We start from the raw sequence: 27715 nt of genomic DNA on the forward strand, positions 1-27715 counted from the left end.
GCGGGCCGCGGGCGGGTGGGGCGGAAGCCGGCCTCCGGCGCGCATGCTCTCAGGGGCCCCGCACCGGCATGGCCGCCGCCTCCCGCGAGCCGGCCGTTGCTGGGCATGCTCGCTGGGGGCCCCGCGCCGGCATGGCGGGCGTCTTCGCAGGGGTGACTCTAATTCTCGGCTTTCGGTTGTAGCCGGCCAGCGCTCATTTCTCTTCGGAAACCTCTCGGCGCCTGGCGGAGCCGGAAAGGAAGGGCGGGGGCGGGGGCGAAGGTTGAGCGGGGACTGCGGGCTTCCGCGCCGGCTGCAGGCGGGAGGAAGATGGCTGAGGGCGAGCGGCAGCCGCCGCCAGGTAGGGCGCGCCGGGCTGGGCTGGGCTGGGCTGGGCTGGGCTGGGGGCGCGGGGGCGGTGCCACCGGGCGCGGGGCGGGGAAGGGGTGTGTTGTGGGGGGCTCTGCAGGGGGAGGGTCGGAGATGGAGCAGCTCGAGGGGCAAAGCCGAGGGGCCTCGAGGAGGAACGAGAGTTGAGGGGCCCTGCTGGAGGAGTGCTGGGGGGCTCGCGGGGGGAGCGGAGAACCTGGGCTGCGGAGGGGTAGCGGGTGGGGCGCGGCGGCCGGGCTGCCCGGGGGCTGGGCGGGCGGGCACGGCCGTGGTCCGTGGCGGAGGCCTTTGCCCCATCTGGGCTGAGCGTGCCCAAGTCAGCTTTTTACCTGTGGGGGAGAAGCTACCAGGGATGGGAGCGAAAGTGGTTGTGGTGGCCCCGCTTGGCGTGGGGGTGGTGCCCCGTGGGCCCGGACCCTCCTTCCAGCCTCCCCTCATCCACCAGCCCTGCCTCCTCCTCGGAGGACGGGCTCTGGAGTTTCAGTGGCTGAGAATTTATTGAGAGAAACCGCCCTTGGTTGTGTAAACCACTAATTTAAAAAGGCTGATCAAGGAGATGAGCGAGCCCGTAGCTGGCATCACCATCTGTAACTTTTATTTACACTGTGGCTTCATCTCAAATAACTGGGATGCAGGTGCCAGGGAAAGAAACTTCTTTCAGAGTCGGTTTCCTGGAGGAGGAGGGTGCTGTCAGGCTAGCCGGCCCCTCCTTGAGCTAAGAAGGACTGACTGTAGGTATCTCTTAAAATTCTGACCCCGCAAGTAGGTTGGCCAACACAGCTAATGTTTGGAAAACATTGGATATTCCTTCTACTGTGTCTCACACTTTGTGATCTCTGGGAAAGTCTCAGAAGGGAGAAATTCTGAAGATCAAAAGAGGCATCCCCTCGCCACCCCCAGAAATAGATGGACAAAGAGCTGGGAATGGTCTGTTAGGGCATTCGAAACCAGACAGTTACTCCCTTTGGTGCAAAACTTAGGTGCATGTGCCCTTAGAGGTTCTAGCAATAACTTCAGGAGATACAAGGCCACCAGAATTATCAGCGAGATGCATGTGTGTCTGAAGATGGGGGATGGGAGGGAGGGGGGAGACAGACCCGAGCACTGCCAGAGATGCAGGCCCAGAGAGGTCAGCCGTCCCTGGAGGTGGTACTTCTTTGAAGTTTGGAACAGAACATTTTGGAACAAATGGAAAAAACTACTTAGTGTAATGGTGAAAACCTTGGATTTTAGAGTTACAAAGACCTGGTTCCGCCTGGAATTCAGTTTCTCAGATTTCAGAAATCAGTGCCCCATAATCAAAATACTTCTGCAGCAGAAGGTAAATTCCCTCAGTGGGGTACACAAAGCCTGTAAAGGTTCTCATATCAGTTAACAGTTTAGGTTTAAGTTTTGCACTAAATGAGTTTGTGCCAAACTTATTTTAAAAACTGGGTTTTTAGACCTTTTTGGATTTTGAAATTATGGGTAAGGGATTGAAGGTTTTTATTTCCCAGTGTCATAAAGGGAAGGAAATCCTGCAAATAGTTTTTTTTTTCCTGATTATAAAAGTAGTATATGCTAGATTTTAATACAAATATTTATCTCATAAATGGGAGTTCTTTAGATAAGTCTTACCTCCTAGAGATGATTATTACTAACTTTGGTGTTTAATCCTTTAGATTTTTCCAGTGCGTGTGCTAATAGGTTTGTTTATATTAGTATGTATAGTTTTTATAAAAATTAAATATTACATACAATATAGTGCAGTTTCTTTTTCAGTCATTTAATATATAGGCTGTTTTTCTATATCAGTAATTTAGATTTTGTGAAAAAGATATGAAGATTTCCATTATTTGGACATATCATTATTTACCCATTACCTTATCGATTGATATTTGGATTGTGTCTGATTTATTTTCAATGCAGTAAGCACCTCTAAAACTAAATCTTTGTCAATTTCTATGAGCACATCTGAAGGGTTGATGCCTGTGAGTAGGACTGTTGGCTTAATGGGTACATGTAGTTTTTACATCAAAAGACTGAGTGCTGAGCTGCCCCCCAGGAGGTTCTACCAAGACTCCCACCAGCAGTGCAGGAGAGCTCCTGTTTCCCGGTCTGTAATCAGTGCCAGGTGTTTTTAATCCACCAACCTGATTTGGAAATCAATCTCTTTGCTTATTCAGAGGTTGGTAATTTTCTTTCAAATGTTTATTGGCCATTTGTGTTTTTCCTTCTTTGAATTTATGTCTATTTTTTTTTTAACGTATGTTTGTGCCTAAAAGGTCATGTTGTTTTTATTTTTCTACCCGTTTTGCCCATTGGGGAGTAGGAGGTGAGGGCGTGGCAGAGCCACTAACTGTCGGTTGAGGGGATTGTCTGTACTGCTCAACTTCTTGCTGAGTGAGGAAAAGCAGGAGGCCAGTGTGTTTGGCTTAACAGGCCATTACTCTGTCCTGTTTATGTGAGGGCTTGGTTTTAGAGAGAGTGGGGGGTGGGGGGGAAGGAGAGAGAGAGAGAGAGAGAGGATTAGAGTGGGCAGGGAGAAGATTCTATTTATCTGTTTTCTTTCTCATTTTCTTTGTCAAGGGTCTTCAGAGGATACCCCTCCAGCCACTCAAAACTTCATCATTCCAAAAAAGGAGATCCACACGGTTCCATACATGGGCAAATGGAAGCGCTCTCAGGTACCAGTGGTGTCTGCACTGTGGGGTCAGAACTGGGATGGGAAACTTGGGCTTTTTCAGAGACTTTGGTTTGCTCGGTTGTGAGCTCCTGACCCTTCTTGCTCTTGGAGCCAGAGCTGTTAGAAGCTAGGGAGAGAGGCAGGGAGTTGACTGTCCTTCCACCCTGGAACAGCATTCCAAGATGCTTTAGTGGGAAGGTCTCTGGTGGTGGGGCCAGGGTAGCCCTGGAGAGTTTTGTGCATGGTTCTCTTGAGGGTTACTGTATTGGCTGAACATCAGTGTCCTAAATGACAGAGTGTGTTACTTTGATTCTTGATTGCAAGTAACAGCAAGTCTGGGAGAGGAGGTGATCTCTTGAAGCCTAGGCCAGGGAGGTGGCCAAGCCTAAAACTACTTGGGAACTGGGACCTAGAGCCCTGGGGGCAGACCAGCTTTCTGTGCTACTTAGTTTTCATGGTGGGCAGAGGGTAATAGTGTGTGCCTCTCGGGATTCTGGTCCAGGCTGTGGAAGGACGGAGACTAAGGGAAAGAAAGCCAATTTCAAGATCCCACAGAAGGCCTTGGGCCCATTTCCAGCCAGGTGCCTATACGTGGTCTGGTCCGCGGGGGTGGGGAGTGTCCCTTGTACAGAAGGGCAGGTTCTCTGAGGAGTATGCCGAGCTTACATTGAGCTCACCGCCTAGACCTGCCATGCTCTGTCCTCGTTGGGGCTGGGGCCACACGAGCCTATACAGGTCTTATTTCACAAGCCTGCCCTCTAAATATTTGGCTGAGTTGAGTTCTTTCCCCGAGTCTTCACCAGGATGAACGTCCTGGTTCTTTGAGGTGTGCAAAGGACATGGTTCGAGTCCTTTCATCATCTTGCTTGCTCTACCTCAGGGTTTCTCAACCTCAGCACTGTTGACATGTTGTGGTGGCTTCTTTGCTGGAGGAGACTGCCCTGTGCCTTGTAGGGTGGGTGTTTGGCAACTTCCCTGGCCTCCACCTGCTAGATGCTGGTAGCACCCTTTGCCCCAGTTATGCCAACCCACAGTGTCTCCAGACTGTCAGAAGTCCTCTGGGAGCCGGATCTCCCGGGCTGAGAACCACTGCTGTACCCCGAGCCTGCAAGCTTGTCCAAATCCAGACGTGGCTTTCGTTCCTCCCTTTGCCTTCCACTGGATGGTTTCCAAGGAGGGCTGGTGTTTATGATGTGTCAGGTACTTTTTAGCTCATTCATTTAATCCTCACAAAAACCCTGGGAGGTGGACTCAGTGGTCATCTCCATTTTGAAGGGAAGGAAACTGAGAACAGGAGTTAAAAAAATTTAGCAAGGGGTTGAGGTGAGATTCAAAAGATTCATGCCCGGGTCCTCTGGCTCTAGAGACCCCTGGGCTGAGCCACTGTGATCTAGGCCACATGACAGCAAACTACTGGCTGCCAGCCTCTCTGGCCCTCTGCTTATTTTGTAAATAAAGATTTGTTGGAACACAGCCACGCTTGTTTGTTCATGTATTGCCCACGGCTGCTTCTGTGCTACTGTGGCAGAATTAGAACTTTGTGAACCAGACTTTATGGTGGAGCCTAAAATACATACTTTCTGGCCCTTTGTGGGCAAAGTTTGCTGATCCTGCACTAGGCACCGACACTGTTTGGGAAGTGTTGGTCACTTTTGCTTCTGGAATGGATGCTGAGTGATACCTGGTAGAAGCCTTTCACCTGCTCTGAAGCTCATCAGTCAAGTTCATGTACCTGCTGAGGTAGACAAGCGACTGCTGTGACCCACAGTGTTTCACTAGGCAGCAGAGTGCAGCAACCAAGAACTTGGGCCTGGGGTCGCAGAGCTCAGGGCTTGAAGCCCAGTGCTGCTGTTTTTTCATCTTTTGTCAGAGGCAAAGTACCTAACCTGGCCAAGCCTCAGTTCTCTCTGCTATAAAATGGGGTTGTTTGGCTTAAATGACTTAAGCCTGAACTGCTGGGCATACAGCAAGCCTTACTGAGCAGTGGGCATGATTATCATTACAGTGACGATGATGGTGTTAGTGGAGACTGCACACAGTCACGTTCATAAGAATGTCCTGAGTTTTAGTCACCACAAGACCTGGACCCATGTGGGAGCAGGGACCGTGGAGGGGACCCTGCCCTTTGCTGCTTTGTCTCCTTGTGTCCCAGCGTACCTTGCAGGAATGATCATGAACGCAGGCTGCAGTCAGGACAGGGGCCCTCGCGCCCATTCCGTAGGCTGGCTGGCAGGATATTGGTATAGGAATGCTCCTTTCTGTATGCTGAGTAGGTTGATCCTCAGCGCTTGTTGAGGATGCTGTTCGCACCCTTAAGGCTTGTATGAGGAGGAAAGTGAGAGGCAAGTGGGCTGAAGCAGAAACAAGCCCAAACAGAAGTCACTGCTCCCAGGAACTGCCTGGCCAGGGGCCTGCACCTCTGCTTTCTTATCCCTGTGCTGGCTGTAACCCTGCAGCTCAACAGGGAAGGGAGTGCCCAGTTGGAAGCTGGCGGTGGGTATGCTGGAGACCTGGCCACAGGCAGAAAACAGTTTCTTCTCCTGGGAGCAGAGCAGCCGCACCGGAGGCAGATGGCCTGGCCTGTCTGTCGGGGGAAACATCTAGAAGAGAACCAGGGGAGGGCCCCTTGGTGTGTTGTACTTGGCCTCCTGCTCTGGAGTTTGGCCAGCAGGGTCTTAGCTCCACATCTGATGAGATCTTGGTCTTAGGAGAACTTGGACACGTCACTTCTGAAGCCGTGGTTTCCTCATCTATACAGTGGGGACACTGGCAGTGTCCACCTCTGTGGGTCGTTGTGCAAAGAAACTGCCAACGCAGTAGTGAGCACAACTCTGGCTTTATGTCCTGTGTCACTGTGGTCTTTGGCATGCCAGCTCTTTTGGACAGAGGGTAGGGATCGGGTATTTGGTGTGATCTTTTTACTACTCCTGCTGCCGTCTTGGGAACCAGAGGAAGCTTGGAGCACTTTGGTAACTGGGTGGAGCTGGGGGCTGGCTGGGGTGTAGGGAGTTGGGGGCCTGATTCACCCCTCTGTGTCCTCATTCCTCGCCTCTGTTTGACAGGCATATGCTGACTACATCGGATTCATCCTCACCCTCAATGAAGGTGTGAAGGGGAAGAGGCTGACCGTTGAGTACAGAGTCTCTGAGGTAGGCGCGGCGGTGCACCGTGGCAGGGCCTTCCGAGGGTGACTGCCGAGCCGCGGGGCTCACGGCCCACGGGGGCCGGTTCAGAATGTAACCGCCCAGGCCCATGTGCACTTGACATGTTGGTGTCTATGTTTCTAATCTTTAAAAAAAATATGTTAATAGTTGTGTATTTTTAAGTTGGGATCAAGGTAAACAGGCTGTCTCACAGGCTACATTTCTTTTAACTCATGTTTTTACATAATTTTTTTAAATTAAAAAATTACAAAAGAAGTAAATGTGCTCACTGAAGGGATTACTGACAGAAATGTGTTAACAAAAAAGCTGACTTCCCCCTGTTGTCCCCAGTCCCCAGCTCCCAGGGGCAGCCCCTGTCACCAGTCTGGGGAGTGTCAGCCAGGTCTGCCTGTGAGCTCCTCCTTTCCTGCCATGTCAATGGCTGCCGCCTTGAGTTGTTGAAACAACCCCCTAACTGTAGACTTTGAGGTTGTATCTCTAACCACCGCTGCTCTGACCGTCCTTGCCTGCAGACCTGGCCGGGAGCAGTACCTAGGGCAGGACTGCTGTGCGGCTGAGTGCATCCTTCCCTACGGATTCGTTCCTGGGAGTGGAAGTGCCGAGTTGAAGGGCACGTGCTACCAGGTGGACGCTCTTTAGCTGCTGTTGCAGAGACAGGCGTGTTTGTGGAGGGTGGGCGGGAGCTGCACGGAGGCTGAGGCCTGTGGGAAGCTGTGTTCTTCTGGCTCGTTGATCGTGTTGGATGCCGTCTCTCAGGGCTAGGTCCCAGGCCTGTAGTGGCCTCTTGTTTTCTTGTCCAGCTTACCTCAGACACCAGGGCTAAAGTGGCCTCTTTCAGTGCCCGGTCCCAGCCTGTTCTCCACCCTGGCCCAGTCTGCCCACCGGTCCCAAAGCTAGCACTGCCCTCATACTGCACCCTTGGTAGAGCTGCCTCTTCCTGGACCCTAACTAGCTTTTGGGTGGCTTGAGGTTCTGTTCTGTCACTTGATGGGAGCTGGGCCTGTGCTGGAGATAGACAGCCTTCTCTTGGGAGCCAGGCCACCAGGGACTTCTCGGCCTCTTGCTCTGGGCTCAGTTGATGGTGGGGAGAGACGGCTGCTCCTGAGCCAGCTGGGCTTAGTGGGCTGGGGCGTGGTAAAGCTAATTAAAGGGTGCTGTTGTAATTACCCCAGCAGATCCTGAGCTGTGAAATCTCTCTCAGGCCTCTTAATTGCCCCTGAGGCTTTGATTGTAGGCGTCCCCACGAACCAGATGTCGTTTCAGGTCGGGAGCAGTACCTAGGGCAGGATTGCTGTGTGGCTAAGTGCATGTGTTCTGGAGTCAGACTGACCAGGCTTTGATGACCTCTCGCTTTCCAGCTGAGTAGCTTTGCCCCCACTCACCCTCTGTCTCTTCACCTGTAGAGGGAGAAGAGCCAGCAGACCCACTCATGCCGTGGGGAGGTTCAATGAGATGCCACCTGGGGGGTTTTTAGTCCAGTGCCTGGCACATACTAGGTGATGCTATCATTCTTACTATTATCATTAGCTAGTGTCTGGTTCCAGTTGCCAGTAGTGTTGCTTCATTTGGGGCTCTTCCTGCGTTGGGGTTCATCCCAGTGCCGGGACTGCTGACTGCTCCCCACTGGTGGACAGAGGGGACTAGTGTGGTCCACAGAGGTCTCCCAGCCTCTGCCCACAGCGGCGAGGGCAGCAGAAGGCGCCGTTCCCAGTGTGTGGCCTCGGCCCCTGTGGTGGCCTGGTCCTGCTGCGGCAGCTGCCTGGGTCCCCTGCTGCTCACTCCTGCCCCCTACTGCAGGGCAGGCAGCTGCCGCTGGGGAGAGGGCGGAGGGGCCTCGGGTGGCGGCTCCCCGCCCACCTGCAAGCAGCCAAGGGTTTTAACTAAGGGCTAGGCAGTGAGATTGGCTAGACCCATGGTTAGAGGGCTCTCCTTCATTTGGAGATTATGTCTGTCCTATTTGGTGGGTTAAAATTTTTGTTTTTTGCGAAATAAAGGTGGTAGTAGATTGGCAATTTTTATTTTGTAAAATAAAAAAAGCATTGGTCTAGGGAGAGAGAGGGTAGCTCAAATTATTCTTTGTTTTCCTATGGGTTCTGGCCCACAGTTCCCTCCCCTCCAGCCTGTCTCCCCCAGCAAGCCAAACAATAGAGGAAGCCCCCTGTTTTCAGTAAGCCCTCTCCAGTAAGAGGGGCTAGGAGTCTTTTAATTATTCATGGGCCCGCTGAGCTCACAGCTGGGGCCTGGCTCCTGCTGGCCTTCCAGGACCTTCTCTGTCCCCTTCTGTGCCTCATCAAAGACTGTGCTGTCTGGGGAACGGGGCCCTGCCTGTGCTTCCTGGGGCCAGGTTTACGGTGTCATCCCTCCTAAGTCCCACCTACTGCATGGGTCAGGTTTGCTCTGTCCTTGCAAGCTTTTCCTGGTGACCTGGTTCTTCACAGAGCTAGGCTCTGGCAGGGCTTTCTGTCACATTTTGGAAAGGCAGCTTGATGTCACCTGGCCCTTTGCTTCAGCTGGCCATAAGGGGAACTTTCTCCTCTTACAGGTAACTTCCTCTCCCCCATGCCCCAAAGATACGGAAATAGAAGGTGAGGGAGGGTAGCAATCGGGGCCATTGATGCCTTGCACAATGCCAGGGGGCACTGTTTACATGGACTGCAGTGGGACTTGCGTAGCTATGCAGGGGCACTGGTGAACATGTATTCCATCAGCTCAAGCCCGCTTTCCCCCCTTCCCCAAGAATGCACGTAGCTCCCTGGATTGTTCTCTTTGGAGTCTGCACAAGGGCAGACCATGCCCTCGTCACAGCTTTTCATGAAGGCGCCACCCTGTTGGTTCCTACCAGAGCCAGCAGTTCCTGGGGGCATCTCCATGTACCGTTTATGCCCAGTAGACAGAGGCCAGCGTCTTGGCAGGGTCCCTCTTCCCGGGACTGCCTGACTCTGAATACCTTTCCACGGAGCCTACTGTTCTGACCTCTTTCTGCAAGCCACACTGTCTTGCCAGTGGGTTTCAGCCCCGGGCAAGTTCGCTGTGGATTCAGTGTGACCAAAGAAACGACAGTAGAACATTCTTGGGGTGAATGGGTTATACCCAACTTTACTTCCACAATGGCAGGTCAGTCACTAAAATCTCATCCACTCAGAGCGAGTCTGCATGCAGCAAGCTGGTCTCTGCCTCTGGGCCTCTGTCCTCAGCACTGCCACCACTCCAGCCTCTGCTCTGCTCTCCTGCAGTGTTGCAGCCGTGCCACCATATTGCCCAGAGCACTGGGCGGAGCTCTTTAGATAGAGTCAATAGCAGCGTATTGCCCACACGTGTGTATTGAGCTAGCCAGCCAGGGCCAGGTGAGAATCCCGGCCACAGGAACCTTCATTTTATCCACACACACCCAGAAGGAGTGTTTTCCTAGTCGCCCTCACAGACCTGGGCTTTAGATCGAAAACCTCATTCTGATTGCCTCACTGACGTGTTGTGTGCTAAAGCGGCGCTAGCCTGTGACACTGATTCCGCCTCTTAGTCCTTGCCGTCCAATGTGACAGGTATAGGGCGATGGGCTTTCTGGTAATGCCTGCCCTACAAAGCACTACACACACCTGGACCTCTCACCTGGCAGTTCCACAAAAGGGGAGTTTCCAGATGGTTTTTCACAGTGGTGTGAGTGGTAGTGAGTAGCTGGAAATAACCCAAGCACTTAACAGTGAGGGATTTGGTGGGTGAATTATGGTACATCAGTACAGTGAAATATTATTCATTTATGAAATATTATTTATGATACATATTAAAGGCTGTTGTAAAATCATGTTTACATGTTGATGTAAGGAATAAGGTTCATGAGGACACCGAGCAGGCTATGGAGCAGCGTGCTCTGTAACCCATGTTTTAGAGTCTGTATGTACATAAATATACACTGTGCGAGACACTGTATTAGGTGTATTTCCATGGCCTGTTTAGGCCTCATCAAAGCATTAGCAAGTGTTTGTCATCATGCCCATCTTTGAGATGAAGAAATAGGCTCTGAGAATTAAAATCACCCACTCAAGGTCCCACAGCAACTACATGGTATTTTTATTGGATTTTAATCCAGGTCCATCTGCCTTCAATATTCTTACCATGAAAAACAATAGAAAATGCTATAGAAAGACAAAATTGGAGAGTATGTTAAAATGTTAGTAGTGTTTATTTCTGGGTGGCAGGATTGCTGATTGTTTTTTTCGTCCTTTAACGTTTCTGTTTTTTGTGATGTGTAGATATGTGTAGTAAACAAAAGACTCCAGTAAAAACCTACTGCAGAAGATCAGGGCTGGAGTTTGTGCTGGTCCTGCAGCTTCTCCTTGATAGGCTAGCTGTAGAAACCAGCTGCAGAAGCCACCCTGTCTGTGCAGCCTAGCGCTGGGCCTTCTCCATAAGCTCATGGAGCCTGACCACTCCTTCACATTCAGAATGGTTAGGAAGAAAGAGAAAGCAAGGAGAATGCCAGTCCGTGCCCCGCCTAGGGGTCACTGTCCAGCAGTGGTTGGGACTTCCCTCTAGCGCTAGCTTGGGGTCACTAGTCATTGTGGCGTGGCCCCCTCTATTTTGCCTCCACAGGCCATTGAGAAACTGGTCGCTCTTCTCAACACTCTGGACAGGTGGATCGATGAGACCCCTCCAGTGGACCAGCCCTCTCGATTCGGGAACAAGGCTTACCGGACCTGGTATGCCAAACTTGATGAGGTGAGGCTGCCACAGAACAGGCTTGGGGGCTGGGCTGGCGGGGAGAGCTTGCAGGCATATCTAAGTCACTGGGGACTTTGTTAAAATGGCAGTTTCATTTACCAGAAGTAAAAATGGATTTACCTTCTGCCCCAGCCACCTTCTGGGAATCACCACAGTCTTCTGCACAAGGGTATTTATTAGGTCATTGTATTAATGATAGAATCAAATGTCTCAAGTGTTCATCTGCAGGGGATCAGTTAAATCAACTAGCATGTCCATCCCTGGAGTACTGTGCAGTTGTGAGAAAGGCTAAGGAGGCTGATGCGGAACTTGGGAAGGGGCTCCATGATTTGTTAGGTTAAAGAGGAGCTTGGGGCGTCATGCACATGGCAAGCTGCTTTTTGATGAGACAGAGGGGGAAATAAAGAGATATGTTTGTATTCTCCAGTTTGCATAAAGAGACATGACTGGAAGGATACACAAGAGGCTAATAAAGCTGTGATTTATTTTTGAGGGCAGGGGAGAAGGGATTGAAGATTTCTCAATGCATCCCTTTTATAATATGTGTATTTTTGAATCATACAAAGGTGATTCCTATTCATAGCAAACAAAAAATAAAAATGCAGGATCTCGGGCCACATTATTACAAAGCAGAGTCTGTAGGACTGGGGTGGAGCCTGGGACTGCAGATTTTCCCCAGGTGTCCAGGAAATTTTCATGCCAGGTGTCCATATACTGAACTTTGGGAAACTTGGGTCCTAATCTCTCTGGCCCAGTGTTTTCACATGGAGCAGAGGGGGATCCCAGGGACCCAGAAAAACACTATCACTGCCTAATTAGCAGCGTGGCGGGGCTGCCTCTGGACTTTTAAGATAGCAATGGTCTTGTGTTTTTAAAAGATTTTTAGTGAGTTATAACTTGAAAGAAAGCTGGCAAATCATAGCTGTATAGGTTGATAGATCTTAACATCTGTTTTTTACCTATGCACCCACCACATATGTCAAGCTGTAAAACATTCCAATATTCCAGCAAGACCATAGTGCTCCCACCCAGTTGATATCTCCCAAACTCTTCTGATTTCTAGCGCAGTGGTCATTTTTTCCTGTTCTGAACTTCATATAAATGTCTGACTTCTTTTGCTCCATGCTGTGTCTGTGAGATTCATCTGTGTTGTGTGTAGCTGGGAAGCTTTCTCCTTGCTGCATGGTATTCCATCACACGAACGTACCATAATTTATCCACTCTATTGTTGATGGACATTGCAGTTGTGGGTTGTTTCCATATTTTGGCTACTATATAATGCTCCTGTGAACATTGTTGTATATGTCTTTTGGTGTACATGTGGCCAAAATTCTTGCTGCTCTGGGAATGTGAAGAAAGATGGTACCTGTGAGGATGTCAGTGAGTTACCAGATGGGGGAGTTGAATGGTTTCTTTTCAGGTTCCTCCTGCCTTGCTCTCAGACCCTTGTCCCCTGGAGGAAGGGTGGGCAGATGAAGAGCGACCTCAGGGTAGCCTCTCTGTTGTGTAAGAATAAATGGTGTCTCTCCTCTTCCTTCTGTGGCCAGTCAGAGCAGGGAGCCAGGCCACCTGGCATAGCAGCCTGGGCCCCAGCCAGATGCTGTCCCAGGGTGCCTGCCCACTGGGATGCTGCCCAATCTGCTGCCACCACTTGTGTCTCTTGTGTTATCAGGAAGCAGAAAACTTGGTGGCCACAGTGGTCCCCAGCCATCTGGCAGCTGCTGTGCCTGAGGTGGCTGTCTACCTAAAGGAGTCCGTGGGCAACTCCACACGCATCGACTACGGCACAGGTACCTGCCGCTGCTAGCACTTGCTTGGCTTCACGGCAGCCTTTTCTTGGGCTGCTTCCTCTTTGCTCCGGATTGTCTCTGGGCCCTCTGATCAGGCAGCCTGTGGGGCCAGCTGGGGTGCAGTGCCCCTGGGCGCAGGGATGCCTGGTACTGCTCGTGTGGCTCTGGCTTGGTCCACCAGGGGGAGCTGATGCCATATGCATGCTGTGTGCGCCCAGAGCTGATTTCTGTTCTTTGTAAAGATGGTTTCTCTGTGAGCACATCATCACCACCGAAACAGTAATTTATTGGGCACTTACTATATCTCAAGGCAGCCCCTCCCAGAAGCTCTGAGAGATGAACGAGCTCGGTAGCCTGTGGCAGCACAATGTTGTGGCCTTTCCCTGTACCCTGTCTCTTAGGCACATTCTGTGCTCTGAGCTGTCAGGGAGAGGGAGTGTGCAGGCACCTTAGGGCGCATGTTCTGGGGTGGGGCTTGAGCAGGGCCCCTGCTTTGGTGGGCTCTCCGGGCCTTTCTGCCCTTAAGCAGGCAAAGGCAACAGCTGCTGCGCTCCCAGGGCCTCGCCTAGCCCAGGCCCCAGAGGCAGGCCTGGAGAAGGAGAAGGGTCCCCTCAGACCTGGGTCAGGGAGAGTATGTCATCTGCTCCTCCTGCTGCTGGAGAAGAGGTTTATCAGATGTTTTGAGACTTTCAGGGGCAGGGCTTTGGCTAAAGCCAGCAGGGACAGACCTGGAGGGGAGCTGGCCTGGGCAGCAGGGGGTGGCTTTTTCTTCTGCTCTCAGGTGTGCAGGAGCCCCTGAGTGATGGGTGCTGAGACTCTGGCTGGTCATGATTGGAAACTGTGCAGTCCCTGGAGCTCACAAGTTTCCTAGGCCCTGGCGGGACCTTCATTCTATGGACAGGGGATAAGAAGTTGCTGGAATATTCTTTCCTCACCTCCCTACAAATATATTATTTACAACACTATGAACCATTGTGTTCAGTCCAAAGTACAAGCAGTGGTTTCTATAGTGCTGACCATTCCAGACATCGTTGGGAAAGGAAAGGGGGTGGGTGGCTTTTGACGCTATGGTGACTCTTAGGATAATTGTCTGAGCTTATTACCATGGCTGCTGAGGCCTGATGTCCTGCCTCATCTTATGCTTCGTCCCTTGCTCTCTCTGCATTAGCCACACTGTCATTCTTAGGGTTCTTTAAATATAGCAATTTTTTCCAGATCTCAGGGCCTTTGCACATGCTGTTTCTTGTGCTGGAATGCTCTTCTTGCTTCCCTCACTCACTGTGCCAAACTCATTGATTTTTCAAATTTCAGATGAAAGATTACTTTCTTAGGGAAACCTTCTTGAATCTTATGTCAGGGTCCACTTGTGATACCCTCCAGTTATCCTGTCCTTCCTCTGAGCTAGACTCATGGAAGTGATTGTGTATTTACTGTCTGCCATCATGATAGATGACAAACTATCAGACAAGGGCAGGGACTTGTTTGCCATTGTCCCCTAGTGCCTGACACAGACAGTGACTGCCCCCTTAGTAGGTGCTCAATAAATAGTGTGGGATTGTTGAGTGGGTTACAACTACACCATAAAGCGTGAGTGCCTATCTGAGAAGTCAACAGCATGGGCCTTTTAGAATTATAGTCCTGGTGGTTCTCAGATAGGCCCAGGTCTTCTGGATGGTACAGTAGTTTGGCCTCTGGTGAGGTCAAGAACAGCCCAGCCCTTCTTTAAGAAGACTTTCAACCTTGGCTATTTTTCCTCCCCCAGGACATGAGGCAGCATTTGCTGCCTTCCTCTGCTGTCTCTGCAAGGTTGGGGTGTTGCGGGTGGATGATCAGATTGCTATCGTCTTCAAGGTGTTCAATCGGTGAGCCCAAGGGGGGCGGAGGGGCAGCTCAGTGGGAGGAGAAGAGAGGCTCTTTCCTTCTTATTTCTGTCAGACTGGGGACAGGGTGCTGGACGGTTCTCCTGGGTGGCTACTGGTCCTCTTGTCCTGCCCTGGTCAAGCTCTGGCTGTGGATGGGGTGTCCAAGGCTCATTCCGACAGGTTCAAATTTGAGTAAAAACAAGTGAAGAAAGTATCGTGTCATGACTGCCAAGGCTTCTGTGGATTTCCCAGTGGAGGCATGCTCTGTGCACTTCACTAAAACTCATCTATTCCGCCAACAACCCTAGCAGGTGGCAACTGTTGTTTTCACTTTACACATGAGGGAACAGAGGCACAGAGAAATCAGGTCTCTTCCCTAAGGTCACACAGCCAGCTGAACCCAGGCAGGCAGGCCCTGACCTGTTGCCCTCACCTGCTCACAGCACAGGTTTGTTTCAGCCATCAGAGAGCTCTGACAGTGCCCATTTCAGGCCCCACCTCGCAATGCAGAGGCCAGAGCTCCTGGGTGATTGTGGCAAAACCCCTCGTAACAGTGAAGGTTGGAGCTGAAAGGATCTAGGAGATGATTTACTTGGACACCCATAAGCTTTCCAAGTTAGGGAGGCTGAGACTCTTGCCCAGGGTCTCACATTATCAGGGACTGATGGCTCTAAAACCCCTTTTCCTGGGCCAAGAGAAGGCTGAGTGTGGGAGAAAAAAATAAGGCAACGTTATTTTGAGAGTACCAGCTGATGTATAACTTACGCATGTAGGTTTTAATTGAAGTAGAGACCAGTTACCTCCTAGGTGGTTATTTCTGGCCTCCTTATGCTCCTGGTGGCAGAAGGGTTGAGACCGTCTTTGTGCTTCTTGCTGCCTTTCCTCTCTTCCCCACCCTCCTGTGCAGGTACCTTGAGGTCATGCGGAAACTCCAGAAAACATACAGGATGGAGCCAGCCGGCAGCCAGGGAGTGTGGGGCCTGGATGACTTCCAGTTTCTGCCCTTTATCTGGGGCAGTTCGCAGCTGATAGGTACTGATGGGGGGTGCGTACCCCTCCACTATAACCCCCCTTCCCTCCTTCCTTCTGCTCAGGGCAGATAGCGACAGCTTGTAAAGCGGGCATTAGAGCAGCTGTTGACAGAGGCTGTTTGCTGCCGACCTCTGCTGCGAGCCAGGGTGGCAGGCTGGGGGAGGCGGAGCGGAGCGCTGCCGAGATAATGGGACATGACGTGGGCTGGAGCAAGGGCCGCCCGCCTGGTGTATAGCGGACTCCTGGCAGCAGCTGTGGGGTTTTATGTTGAAAATGAGGGACTCTTTTGACTCAGTGACCAATGTCATCCACTGTTATTATCTGGCTTTGTGCAAAGGGGCCTGTCAGGGAGCTGCCACCAGGTGCGGGGCTGTGGGCACTTCCTGCAGGCCTCTTTGGGTGGCTCCCCCCACTTTGAAACTGCTCTCTGGGCTTGGGCAGCTCATCGGGGTCTGCGGTGGGTGAGGGTGGGGCAGTAATTTCTGTTTCAACACAGGATTAGCTGCCTACAAGATAGTATTACTAAGTGACCCTTCGTTGGTACTAGTTCTTTACCAGGCATCGCTCTAAGTGCTTTGGGTAGATCATCTCCTTGAATCTTCTCAGTGACCCTGGGAAGGGTCTTTGCCAGCCTCAGACCAGTTACCATTGACTGACACTTAACCTGTGCAGACCCCATGCCTCGTGCTTTACTGCGGTCGTGCTCGTCAGGTGGTATGAGGGCAGTGCTGTTCTTATCCCCACTGCACAGATGAAGAAACTGGCCCTCAGAGGGCTGAAGTCGCTGGTCCAAGGTCGCATGGCTATAAAATGGCAGAGCTGGAGCTTATTACACTAGAGTACTCTCCCCGCACAAGGCCATTCATTACACCTGGGAGGTCAGGTGTTGAGGGCACAGGGGCATGACTATGGCCCTGGGGTGGGTGTGGACTGCGCTGGGCTGAGGTGGCCAGAGGTGTGAGCACGTTTCTGAGCTCTGGGGCTCTTTGCTGTTCCCAGACCACCCATATCTGGAGCCCAGGCACTTTGTCGACGAGAAGGCTGTGAATGAGAACCACAAGGACTACATGTTCCTGGAGTGCATCCTGTTTATCACCGAGGTGAGCAGAAGTGGGTGAGAAGCCCATGGCAGCCTCCAGGCTGAGATGAATTGAGGCTGGCGGCTTTGGAGAGGGGCAGAGGAGCCAGAGCCGCTGCCTGAGGACGGCAGGCTGGCCCCGGAAGCTGGGTTACTGGGCAGGAAGGCCCACCAAGCCTCTCTGCAGGTTCAGACAGCATTTGGCTGTCCAGGATCTCCTTCCCCAGATTACTGGGCTGAGGTTCCTGCTGAACCCCACGGGGCTCTTGAACCGAGAGACTAAGACTCGGTCACTAGCTGGTCTTGGTGACTAATGCAGGAGGTTAGCAGGGTGGGTGGGCCCACAAGGGCTGTCCAGCTGTGTGTGGGTGTGCGGGATGAAACCGCTGCAGGAGGTGGAGAGGCTCCTTGGAGTAGACAGGATTGATTTCTGCTGAAGAGCTATGTCTCCTGTCAGAGGACATGGGGACAAGTGAAGCAGAGGTGAAGATGAGCAGGCCCGGACCCCCAGCCAGCTTGGTGGGGGTCATTTATGTGGGCACTGTTGACTTGCTACAGCAGAGTCTCCCCCAGTGAGGCCTCGGACCCTTTCCTTCAGATCACCTGAGGAGTTGGTTGAAATGCACTTTGCTGGGCCCAGCCCCAGCTTTCTGGATTAGGAATCTTGGGGGACAAGAGCCAGGAACCTGCATTTAAATATACTTTCCAGGTGACTGCCTATGAAAGTTAGGGACACACTGCGCTCAGGGTCTTTCTTTCCGGAGGTATTGGGACCTTTCATCCTCATTTCTCATGCCCTATACCCTACTACCCCCACCCCGCTTCCAGAGGGTGCACTGGTTTTGCTGTCTGGCAACGGTCTTGATCCTGTTTTTTTCCCTGATCCCTGCGTGCATGTCTGCTGGCCCCAGTGATGTCACTGGCACATACCCAGGACCCCTGTCTGCCAGGGCTGCCCTCTTGGCTGCTCATTCTGAGCCCTGCAAAGAGGAGGAGAAGCCTGGTAAAGCAGCTATAGCTTCAGGCTCCTGGTCAGCATTCGGCTCAGGCCTCCACCAAATTCCAGAGGCCAGAGAGGAGTCAGCAGGTGGAGCCTGGACTGACGGCGGGGCCACCACTTCCTTCTCTGTGATCTGCTGCCTTTAGCAGTGTAGCAGGCCCAAGGTTGGAAGGACTCCGGGGCAGCCTGGCTCACTGCCTGAGAGCTGGTCACACGCTGCTCCATCCAGAGGGGAATGTGAGGGTCTGAGGAGCCCTGGGAGACCCCACAGGGAGTGGCAGGAGCGGGGTGGGGCAGGGGTGCCTGTTCTAGTCTGCACTGCTGGCTTTGCTCACATGGAGGTGAAGGCTCAGCTATTTGGCTCCCCCTGGTGGCTGGCCAAGCCCAGAGGTCCCGGTCAGTAACTAACAAGAAGGCTAGTCTGAGCCTTAGGAAATATGGAAAGTGATTCCAAGTTACAACTGTCTGTTTATTTGTTTGGTTATACTGGTATAAAAACCCAAAAGCTTTCCCAAGTTTGGGACTCAATTCCTCTGCTAAAGGAAATCCTACAGTTGCCACTAGGTGGCACCAAAGGCACATTGAACTTGGAGAAGGTGTTAGTAAATTTGGGGAAGAGGCAACAGCCCTGAGGAAGGCAGGCCCTAGAATTTTGGTGGTTCCGCACCCTCTCGGCAGGGGCCTGTTGTCACTTTGGGTCTAGGTGCTTGGGCGTGGTTGTGCACGCTGGATGCTAGCAAACCCTGGATGCTGGCAGGATCCAGTGCTGAGGTGACAGAAAGGACCCCCTTTTGCTCCCGTGACCCAGCCTAGCGCAGGCTGGCCTGGTTGCTGCCTGCAGCGCGCTCTGTGCTAGCTCCCCAGAGCTCTGGTCTGAGCTAGCCCCACCCCACCTTCCTTCACGCCGGCGTTCCACAGCCCTAGTCAGGGAGTGGCCTGGCCTGGCTCACCCAGACCGAGGGAGGCTCAAGGCCTGACGTCCGGATGCTGGGACAGGAGGCCTGCATGTTTTCTCTGTGCTGTGTTCTGGAAGAGGGGCAGTGTTGCCTCTGGAGACCTGTGATCATGGCGCTGGTGCAACGGAATTAAACCAAACAACCAGAAATTGGAAAGGGGGCTGAGCATCACCCTACCTCCCCCTGGGGACCAGCCCCTGACCTGACCTGGCGGCCCTGGGCCTCCCTGGAGGAGGGGACCACCTTGCAGGGGGCTTCTGCCACCTCAGGAAATGCAGCCCTGGTGCCTTTAAGAGCCCAGGGCAGGCAGGAAAAGAATTTCAGTTTCAATCTGGCTTCTAAATTTGGAGTTTTGGGAAGGGAGGGATCAGATTTCAGCTGGAAGGGAAGGAGCTGACAGGAAGGCGCTGTGCAGCCTCCCCCCATCCCCCCTCGGTTACTGACAGAGGAACCATTTACAAAAGGCCGATTCTCTGGGGAGTGGAGAGGCAGGAACGCAGCGTCTGTGAGTAATTTCCTGCTCAATATGGCTGCTCTGACTCACACGATTCCCCTGGGGTCACCGGGGACTGCAGCTCGCTCGGCGTGCTCTTGCTCTTCTCCCTTTGTGGCTAGAATGAGCTAATTTTTTTTGTCTTCTCGCCCCCGATTCCTCTTTTCCCCCCTCATCTATTTTCCTTCCCAGAGTTGCAAAGTGTCCGAGAGGACCCAGGGAGGCCTTGGGGCCCTGGAGGCCTGGCGGTGGGGGTGGAGGGGCCTCTCTGGAGAGGCCGCCTCGGGCCTTCCTGCGGTGGGGGCAGGGCCGCGGGGGCGCAGGAGCCGGGTCCACTCCGCCCCCGCCAGCAGGCCCGATGCCTTTTAGGCCTCCCCCCGTGCCTGGCGGGCGAGGCTGGCCCAGGCAGCAGAGCCTCCGGTTTCCCGGCGTCCGTCTGCTGGCCGCGGCCTCACAGCCCTTGCTGACCAGGCCTCTGGAGCGGCTGCTGTGGACCGAAGCCAGCAGGGCGCCTCCCGGGGGGCTTGTTCGCAGGGCCTCATCCAGAATGAGGCTGGTTCCTCAGCGCCTGGGATCCCCGAGCTGCTCAGGGGCCTGGACGTGTGCGGGAGAACTGGAGCCCGGCGCCCGCCCCGAGGGGCACAGAGCCTGGGGAAGGGGCGGGCCGAGGGGGGGGGCGGGAGGCTGGGGGCGGAGCCTGCCCGAGTGGGACCGTTGGAACAATGCTCCTTGCAAGCCAGGCACGTAGGCTGGGGGCACCGGCTTCCCTCTTCGGGGAGGGTGCCTTAGGAAGAGAGAGGGGGGAAAGATTCTGGGTGATGAGACTGGGCCAGGAAGAGCCCTGCGGGGACCAGGGTGGGTTTTGTCTCTGCCTAGTGCCTTGTGCCGTGGCCTGACTTCATGGCTGGAGAAGGGAACCCGATGGCCTTGCTACTGAACCTGGGGGTTGAGACAGGCTTTTGGGGAGTTGGACCAGGGAAGGGAGAGGGACAGGGGTAAGATTGGAGCTTTGGGGCTTAAGTCGTACAGCTTTGTAGAACCCTTCCTGGAGAAGTGAGAGGGCTGCAGAGCTGGTCACCAGGTGGTCCACAGCCGAAGGGAGGGGTGTTTGGTGCTCCTGCGCCCTTCGTCTTATGGTGCCCAACATGGAGTGAGAGCTTTGGCCCAGCCTTTCTCACTGAACACTTGTCTCCCAGCCCTGCCTCCATGCACGGCCTCTTCTGGAACCTTCCATCCACTCAGGGTCCAAGTCCCTGCTTCCTTGCCAGCTCAACCTCTTTGCTTTTCAAACTCTTTCTTCTGAAGCCTGGGGCTCAGGGTGCTGAACCGCATTCCCCAGCATCACTGCTGCTTATAAGCTGGGAGGGGCAGTGCTGGTGAATAAGTATGAGTGTGCCAGCCTCATGCTGTTTGAGGGCACACGCAGGCACACCAGCTTCCCTGTCTCAGTGCTGTGGTTTCTGATGTCCCGGGCACTTCACTGTACTTGTTGCAGAACTTCTCTCTTCCTTCCCAGAGGGCTGCTCTCAGCAAGATGAGGGACAGGAGCAGGGCACGCCTTGCCCCGCTTGCAGCTGTGGCTGTCATCACTTTTTTAACCCCTGCTTGGGTCAGGCCGGCTTTCTTAACACCCTTTCCTCTCGAATCTGCTGCAGGTGCTCCTGGCCCATGTCTGCCCCCTTTTCCCTCCCCCTGTCTGCCTGCCTTGCAGAGGCAGTGGGACGTCTGGGTTTGGGCTTACCCCTCTCCCCGAGCTCCCCCTAGCTGACCCCCCGTGGCCCTCCCACCTCTGCCTCTGGCAGGTGCAGACCAAGTACTCAGTGGCAGAGCCCACCCTGGGTGAGGGTCCAGGCTGCTGCTGCTGTTTGTCTGAATGGGAGTGGCTCCCTGTCCTGGCAGGGTGCTCTGTGGTCCTGGGGAGTTGGGGGGTTGCACCAGGAGCCTGGGTGATTTTATTTTCCTAAGGCTGCTGGATTTGGTCGGGGTGGTGGTGGAAATCAGGCCTCTTCTTTTGGCTGTGGAAGAAAGAGGGTGACTCTGGGGGCTGTGTTTTCCCAGTGGGTCCTTCAGGCCAAGAGGGACCCTGACTCTGGCACTTCTGTGTGCCTATGTGTGTGTGTGTGTGTGTGTGTGTATGTGTACACGCCCGTGCCCCACAGGCAGATGCTGTGGCCTGGTCCCCAAGTGTGTGTGTGTGTGTACACGCCCGTGCCCCACAGGCAGATGCTGTGGCCTGTTCCCAAGCGCGCGTGTGTGTGTGTGTGTGTGTGTGTGTGTGTGTGTGTGTGCGTGTGTGTCTGTGTGCGTGTGCATATGTGCAGGAAGGCAGCAGGGGAGGGGATGAGGCGGCCGCCTCTCCAGCTGTGGCCTCTCTTTTCCAGATGAAGACGGGCCCCTTCGCAGAGCACTCCAACCAGCTGTGGAACATCAGTGCCGTCCCCTCCTGGGCCAAGGTGAACCAGGGTCTCATCCGCATGTATAAGGCCGAGGTGAGTGGGGGCTGCTGAGCCCCTTCTCCACCCCACTCTGCTGTTTGCCTCTGAATCTTGGCCCAGCCCCTCTGACAATTGAGGACTCAGAATCTCCATCTCTGGGATGGGCACTCAGAAAAGCAGGGGGCTGAAGCCCAGCTCTGCCCTGTGACTGAGACAAGGCCCTGCTGCTCAGGGGTCTGTCACATGGCTGAAGGCCCTGCAGGGACACAAAAACAAAGGCATCCTGGGAGAGGGTTTGGGAGGCATCCTTCACGCTGGTGTTTCTCAGACTTTGGTGGATCTGATTGCTGGGCAGATGGCAGGTCGTGGGGGAGGCTGGGAGATGCATTTGTAATGACCACTTCAGGTGGGCCTGCCTGCTCTCAGGTCAGGGTGGTCTCCCCCAGCTTCCTGTGCTGGGCCTTGGCTGCCAGGCTCCTGGGGGTGTTTCCTGCCCTCTCACCTTCTCCTAGCCAAGCAGGTGACTTTTTCTGTTGCAAGTAGGAGGGAGACATTTTCTTCCTACTCTGTCTCTCCCCCTGGCTCCTTCCACATTTTGGGCAGACCAATCCTGGAACCGCCTGACCTTAGCCAGGGAAGGGCCTAGGTGTGAAGTCCCTCACCTGGAACAGTGGGTCCCCAAAGTCCCCACTTTTTGCCTTCAGGCTGGGGGTCTCGGATGTTTTCCCGTGAGTGCCTGTTTCTTGACCCTTGGCCATCCCTCTCTTGTGGAGGGTGGGAGGTTCCCTGGGTCTACTTGATCGCACCCAGAGCTTACTTAGATCCCCGCAAGGGAGGCAGGGAAACGGGGAGGAATGGATGTTGGAGGCCTGGGTGCAGTTTGGTAATGAATATGCTTCCAGTTGGCCCGGCTCCTCTGTTTGGCCTGAAGGGGTTAACGGTGCTGGACTGGAACTGACCGGGCTTGGCCCTCTCTCCCTCCCTTCCGCCCCTCCCCCTCCCTCTAGTCCCCTTCCTCTGGACTTCACATCCTGTGTTTAGGCTCCAACCCACATACCTCTCTAATCTGAGAGGCGCGTCGTTCGCCTGGTCTGCGCAGGCTCCTTCCGCCCCCCCCCCTGCTGGAGAGCACCTGGGTCACTGCCCTCTGGGAGTCCTGTTGTTCCTGACGCCCCTGCCCTCGCCAGGCCCACAGTGGGTCCTAGTGGGGAGCAGCATAGCCCTGCTGAACCCTCCTCCCCACTCCCACCCGCCATGCCGCATGGGCAGGGCTCTCCTGTGCCTGTCCTGCTTGGGATCCTAAATGCTGCCCTTTTTGCCCGGCTCATACTCTGACCTTATCTTGACCCGGGCCCCTTAAGAGCAGAACAGGAGATGCTGCCCCCTTCCCCTACATGCCCCTTCCCGAGGCAGAAGAATTCCAGGCTGACCAAAGATGAGGGAGGAGCGAATTAAGATTGGAAATTGATGGTACAGCCAGAGTACAACAGGCACAGTATAACGATTGTCAGTTCTTCTGCCCATGTCGAACACGAGGACAGTGATTGAAGAAGACTGCTCTCAGCCTAGCACCAGGCAGAGGGAGCTCAAGGCGGTAACAAAGCGCCCTTCCTGGAAACGGGAGCCTCCTGCCCTGGGTGCACGCAGGCGCAGTGTAAGCCTGCAGGCTTGCCGGGCTGTGTGGCGGCCAGACTTCTCCGTAGGACAATGCTGGAGCTCACTGGCTGGCTTAGGAACCCCACGGTCTCTGCGAGCGATGGCTGGCACACGTTTTTAAGTTGCTAGCAGGTTGCCCTTAGTCTTTGGTCCCTTAGAGTCCATGGAATCGCATGCTCCTGGCCCAGATGTCCAAGGAAGGGACTTCCTGTTTCAGACCAGTTCTCAGTCCATGGGGAAGACCTTGAAAGCCCACCCAGTCTTGAAGTTCAGAAGGGGGATGGGCAGGCCAGCGCTCCCAGCTGGAGTCGGCTGCTGGGGGGTAGTTTGTCCCCTGAGCTGCCAGAGGCCCGACTAGGTGGCCTCTCAGGTTTGTGGTCAGCCCTCTGCATCTCCAAGCTGCCCGTGCCTGCCTGTCTGAACTGAAGAGCTGAAGGCTTTCCGCCCCCTTGGGGGCAGGGCCTGTTTGTCCTGCGGCTGTCACTGTGCTGGCGCCCCCTTGAGAAGAGCCTGTCGAGGACCCGAGAGCCCTTCTCCCGCTAGAATCACTAGCTCCTGAAAGGGCCTGGGTCTGAGCCGCCACTGGAAGGTCTGTCCGGCTACACCGGTGGGGCCCAGGGCGCTGTTAGCTGGGAGAAGGCCTGGCCAGAGGCGCCCGTCTGCTCTTGCCCTGGAGCCTTGGACTTCCTAGGCCCCAAGTAGCTTCTTGCCCTTAGCCTGCTCCCCGCCTTCAGTGGGGCCCTGGGGAAGCTCACGCTGGGTCCCTGAGGGCAGAGTGCAGAGAACTGCCCCTGTTGCCTCTCCCTAAGCCTCTTGCCTTCCCAGCTTCTCTTAAATGAGAGCTAGATGCAGGCTGACCTTTGACCCTTTCTGGAATTCCAGGGCCCTGGGGGGGCCCCCCCTCTTACAAACTCCCACCACTTCCTTGATGACATAAGCACAATGGCAGCTGCCTTTGCCTCTGGCCTGAATCTCGTGCTGTTCCTCCTCCTCCCCCCCCCTCAGGAACCCTCCCCCTCCCCCTGCCAGCTGTTTGCTCCCCAATTTCTCTACCCCAGGCCCGGGAGCCTGGCTGTGGCCCGGATCTGTGCTCCCACTCTGAGCTTAGTTCCTGTCCTTCCTGCACTGCACAAAATGGTTTCCCTTTTCCTGCTCACCCCCTGGCCCCGCTTTAGGCCTTGTGGACCCCGCCGAGCCTGACACACACGTGCAGCTGGCTGAAACTTCCTCATTTCTGTACCTGATTGTTGAGGTGAGGGGGCCAGGGCCAGTCCCAGCATGCCTTGGTCTCTCTAAGTTAGTTGGAGCTTGAGACTGTGGTCACAGAGTGGGACTCTCACCCACTCTGAGGCCATAAGTGTTGTTCCGACCCATCCAGGAGGTGCCCAGCACATTCTGGTTGTTTCTGTGTTCAAAGGTGTGAGAGGAGGCAGATCCTCAGACGCTTGGAGTTGCTTCCTGAGAGAGGCAGCTAGTGACCAGGCCTTGTGGTGGGCACAGCCGTGTCAGTGCAGGGAGCTGGAAGCTGGGGCGCCCCCTTCTCTTCCGTCCTCCGTGGCACTGAAGCAGTGCCCAGGCCAGAGGGCAGGCAGGTGTGGGCCTGGGGTCTGGCTGCCTGTGGACGGGCCAGCTTCTGTGGTAGGCCCTGCTGATCTCTGCATCTCCCTTCCTCTGCTAGAGCTCCGAGCAGCGGCCCTGACTGGGCTAGATTCAGGGAGGGGGCCACCCCCTGCTCAGGGCTGTTCTCTGCCCCGCGCCACGCCGGGGCTGCTGAGGATTGCCCTGGGTGTGGGGGGAGGTCAGCTCGTTCTGACTGTTTCATCTGAAGTGCCAAGATGCCTTCTCAGGCCAGAGAATTGAAAATTGGAGAACATGGGCCTTGGGCCCTTCTTAGCTTGTGTTCAGATGTCCCCACACCTCTTCTCCAGCGCTGGAACCTGGACTTGTGGGGTCCCCAGTGATCTGGAGGGTTCTTTTCCTCTCTGGTCCCTAACTTCCCCCTCTGGGCCCAGTGATCTCATTCGGCCACCTCTCTTCCTGGCTTCTGCTCTGTGGGGTTGGGCTGCCTTCTCTCTCTCCCTCCCTGACTCCCACTCACTCTCAGTTTTTGGTGGGTGTGATTGTTGTGGAGTGAGGGTCTTTGGACCGGAGGGGATGGTCGGGAAGAGGTAGGAGGCCTGGCCCCTCCCTGAAGGCTGGGACTGCCCTGAGGCTGGGCCACTTCCTGGGCCCTGAGCAGAGGCCTCCCGGGAACTGCATTGCTGTGCACCTCTGGTGTTGTCTGGGGGTCCCCTGGAGGCCCGAGAGGCCGAGTAGGCCTTGGCACTTGGTGCTCACCCGCTGCTCTTCCCCTCCTCCCCGCAGTGCCTGGAGAAGTTCCCTGTGATCCAGCACTTCAAGTTTGGGAGTCTGCTGCCCATCCATCCTGTCACATCCTGCTAGGAGGGGCTGAGCAGCAGAGCCATCCAGGCTGCAGTTCCTGTGCCTGCCCCCCCACCCACCAGCTCCACTCCTCCCCACCCCCTCCCTTTTTTTTTTTCTGTTTGATGAGAGGCTGTTTACTGGGGTGGGTGGTGAGCTTGGGGTTGAGAGAGGCTCAGGGCATAAAGCTGAAGGACTCAGGTTGGGAGAAGTGACCAAAGTGTGGCCAGTTTCCTGACTTCCCTGTGGTGGACGGGCAAGAAGAGAAGGGCTGGGGTGGGGTCCCCACGCCCACTCCCACGCCTGGCCTCCTCTCTTCCCTTTGCTCCTGTTCGGCCCCTTTTGAGACCTGAGCTGGTGCGCACGACTGTGGGGAGGGGAGGTGTTTTGCTGTTGTCATTGCTTTCCCTTCCTGTGTTCCAGGCCTTTGTAGGGGTTGGAGCGGTCACTCCCTGCACGGTGGGTCCACTGGCCAAGCCACGCTTCAGTGGGTGGGTGTCTGGGTGTTCTGAAGACTGGAGGCCGAGGCTGGTGGCCAGCCTGGGGTGAGGTCAGGGCGGGGGAAGCATCGGCTCCTCCGGCCGGTGACCTCCCAGCCCTTCTCCAGGCCCCCTGGGCCTGTGGGCACCGTGTCCCGCATCTCTGCCTGCTTCTCTGTCCTCTGGCCCTTGGCGTGGCTGGGTTTCCCGCTCAGAGCCACTCCCCACTCTGGAAGCTGCCCTCTGGGTAGGTGCTGAGGTCATGGGAGGGCCCCAGCAGGGCTTGCCCGCCAGCTGACTAGGTGAGGCCTGCCTTTTCCAAAGCTTTCCTTGGGTCGGGGTGGGGGGTGGCAGAAATTCGCGAGGAGCTTGGGGCTAGTTGCTGTGGAGAAGCCGGATTCTTCTTGGCAGTCCTGCGTCAGCTGCTCCGCTCTCTCCTCGCTGCTGCTTGCTCCTCCCGGGCCCCTGAGCCCTGCTTCCCTGCCCCTCTGGGCGGTGGGTGAGTGGGCCGCAGGAGGGCTCGGAAAGCAGCAGCCACTCTTGCCCTGCCACCTTGCAGACCCGCCTGTTGGCATGCTGGCACGGGGTAGCAGCGGCCACCTCTGAGGATGGGCAGAGGCAGGTTGGGCAGGCCTGCCTGAGGGGTGAGGAGTTGCTGGCATGCCGGTTCCCAGGGCTGCTCCTGGGTCTTGCTCTGTCCAGGCCTGCCCTTCTCTGCTACCCCTGCCCCGTGTCTGGGTCCACACACCCTTTGGGAAGGGGGAGCTCCCAAGAAGCACAACTCAGGGCCTTGATCCTTGGATCTGGGCCAGTGGCAATGGGCAGAGGCTGGGACAAGAGCCACAAGAGTCACAAAGGAGTTTTCCCAGGGGAGGCCCAGGGCCTGCCTCCGTTCCAAGGTCCGGACCACCACCATCCTGGCACACCCTGCCCTGTCCCCTCTTGTGCCCCCATATCCTTGCTCCTTCATTGCTGTCATATTAAAGCCTCTGTTGTGCACCTGTCACTTGTGTGAGGTTGTCTTTTCATGCCACACACTTGTTCCATCTCCACGCGACCTTCTGTGCCCCCACCAGGCCCCTTCCCTCGGACCGTGCAGTCTGGGGCTTGAGCCGCTCCAGCCGGGTTCTGGGTTGAGCCTCTCCTGGGCCGCTAGTGGACGTGTGATGGTTGTTCAAGCAGGCCATGGCACATGGCTGCCACCATCCTGAGCTGCAAGGTGTTAGGTAAGTTACTGAATCTCTCTGAACCTCAGCTCCCTCATCTATAAAATGGGGACAATCACGGGGTGACTGCCAGGAGCGAAGGGTGTGCGGCTTCAGCCCAGGGCCTGGCCCATAGCAAGTGCCTGTGGTCCCCGTGGCTGTTCTTGGTGCACACAGCTCCCTGCACTCCTGGGTCAGCCCATGCTTGGCAGGGGAGCCTTTAGGCTAGGCTTGGCCGTGAACCACGTCCCGTGGTTTTGAAGGGGGGGCCCTCCTCGCTCTGCTCCTCTGTCCTGGTCATACTGGAGTTGGGAGCGCCCGTGAGGCTGCCTGTCCCTGAGACTGCCTAGACACTGCCCGGGACACTTCTGCCCTGGCCTCGTGTCTTCAGACG

At 55.0% G+C, this 27715-nt stretch overlaps 1 protein-coding gene across 2 annotated transcripts; it reads left to right on the top strand.

Moving 5' to 3' along the window:
• The first annotated feature begins 75 nt into the window (after nt 1-75).
• PTPA (protein phosphatase 2 phosphatase activator) lies at nt 76-27342 on the top strand. 2 transcript variants are annotated; one of them, XM_057499125.1, is made up of 10 exons: nt 76-340; nt 2938-3035; nt 6097-6183; nt 10786-10911; nt 12587-12704; nt 14467-14566; nt 15474-15598; nt 16598-16698; nt 21507-21614; nt 27193-27342. In XM_057499125.1, exons 1-10 carry the CDS (start codon nt 310-312, stop codon nt 27325-27327), a joined length of 1029 nt encoding a protein of 342 aa, XP_057355108.1. In that variant the 5' UTR covers nt 76-309; the 3' UTR covers nt 27328-27342. The 2 variants fall into 2 exon arrangements, with proteins under 2 accessions (XP_057355108.1, XP_036769527.1); XM_036913632.2 differs by lacking the exon at nt 27193-27342 and adding an exon at nt 25581-27120.
• Nucleotides 27343-27715: the final 373 nt, after the last annotated feature.

Source organism: Manis pentadactyla, chromosome 3 (genome assembly GCF_030020395.1).
Source record: "Manis pentadactyla isolate mManPen7 chromosome 3, mManPen7.hap1, whole genome shotgun sequence".
NCBI lineage: Eukaryota > Metazoa > Chordata > Mammalia > Pholidota > Manidae > Manis > Manis pentadactyla.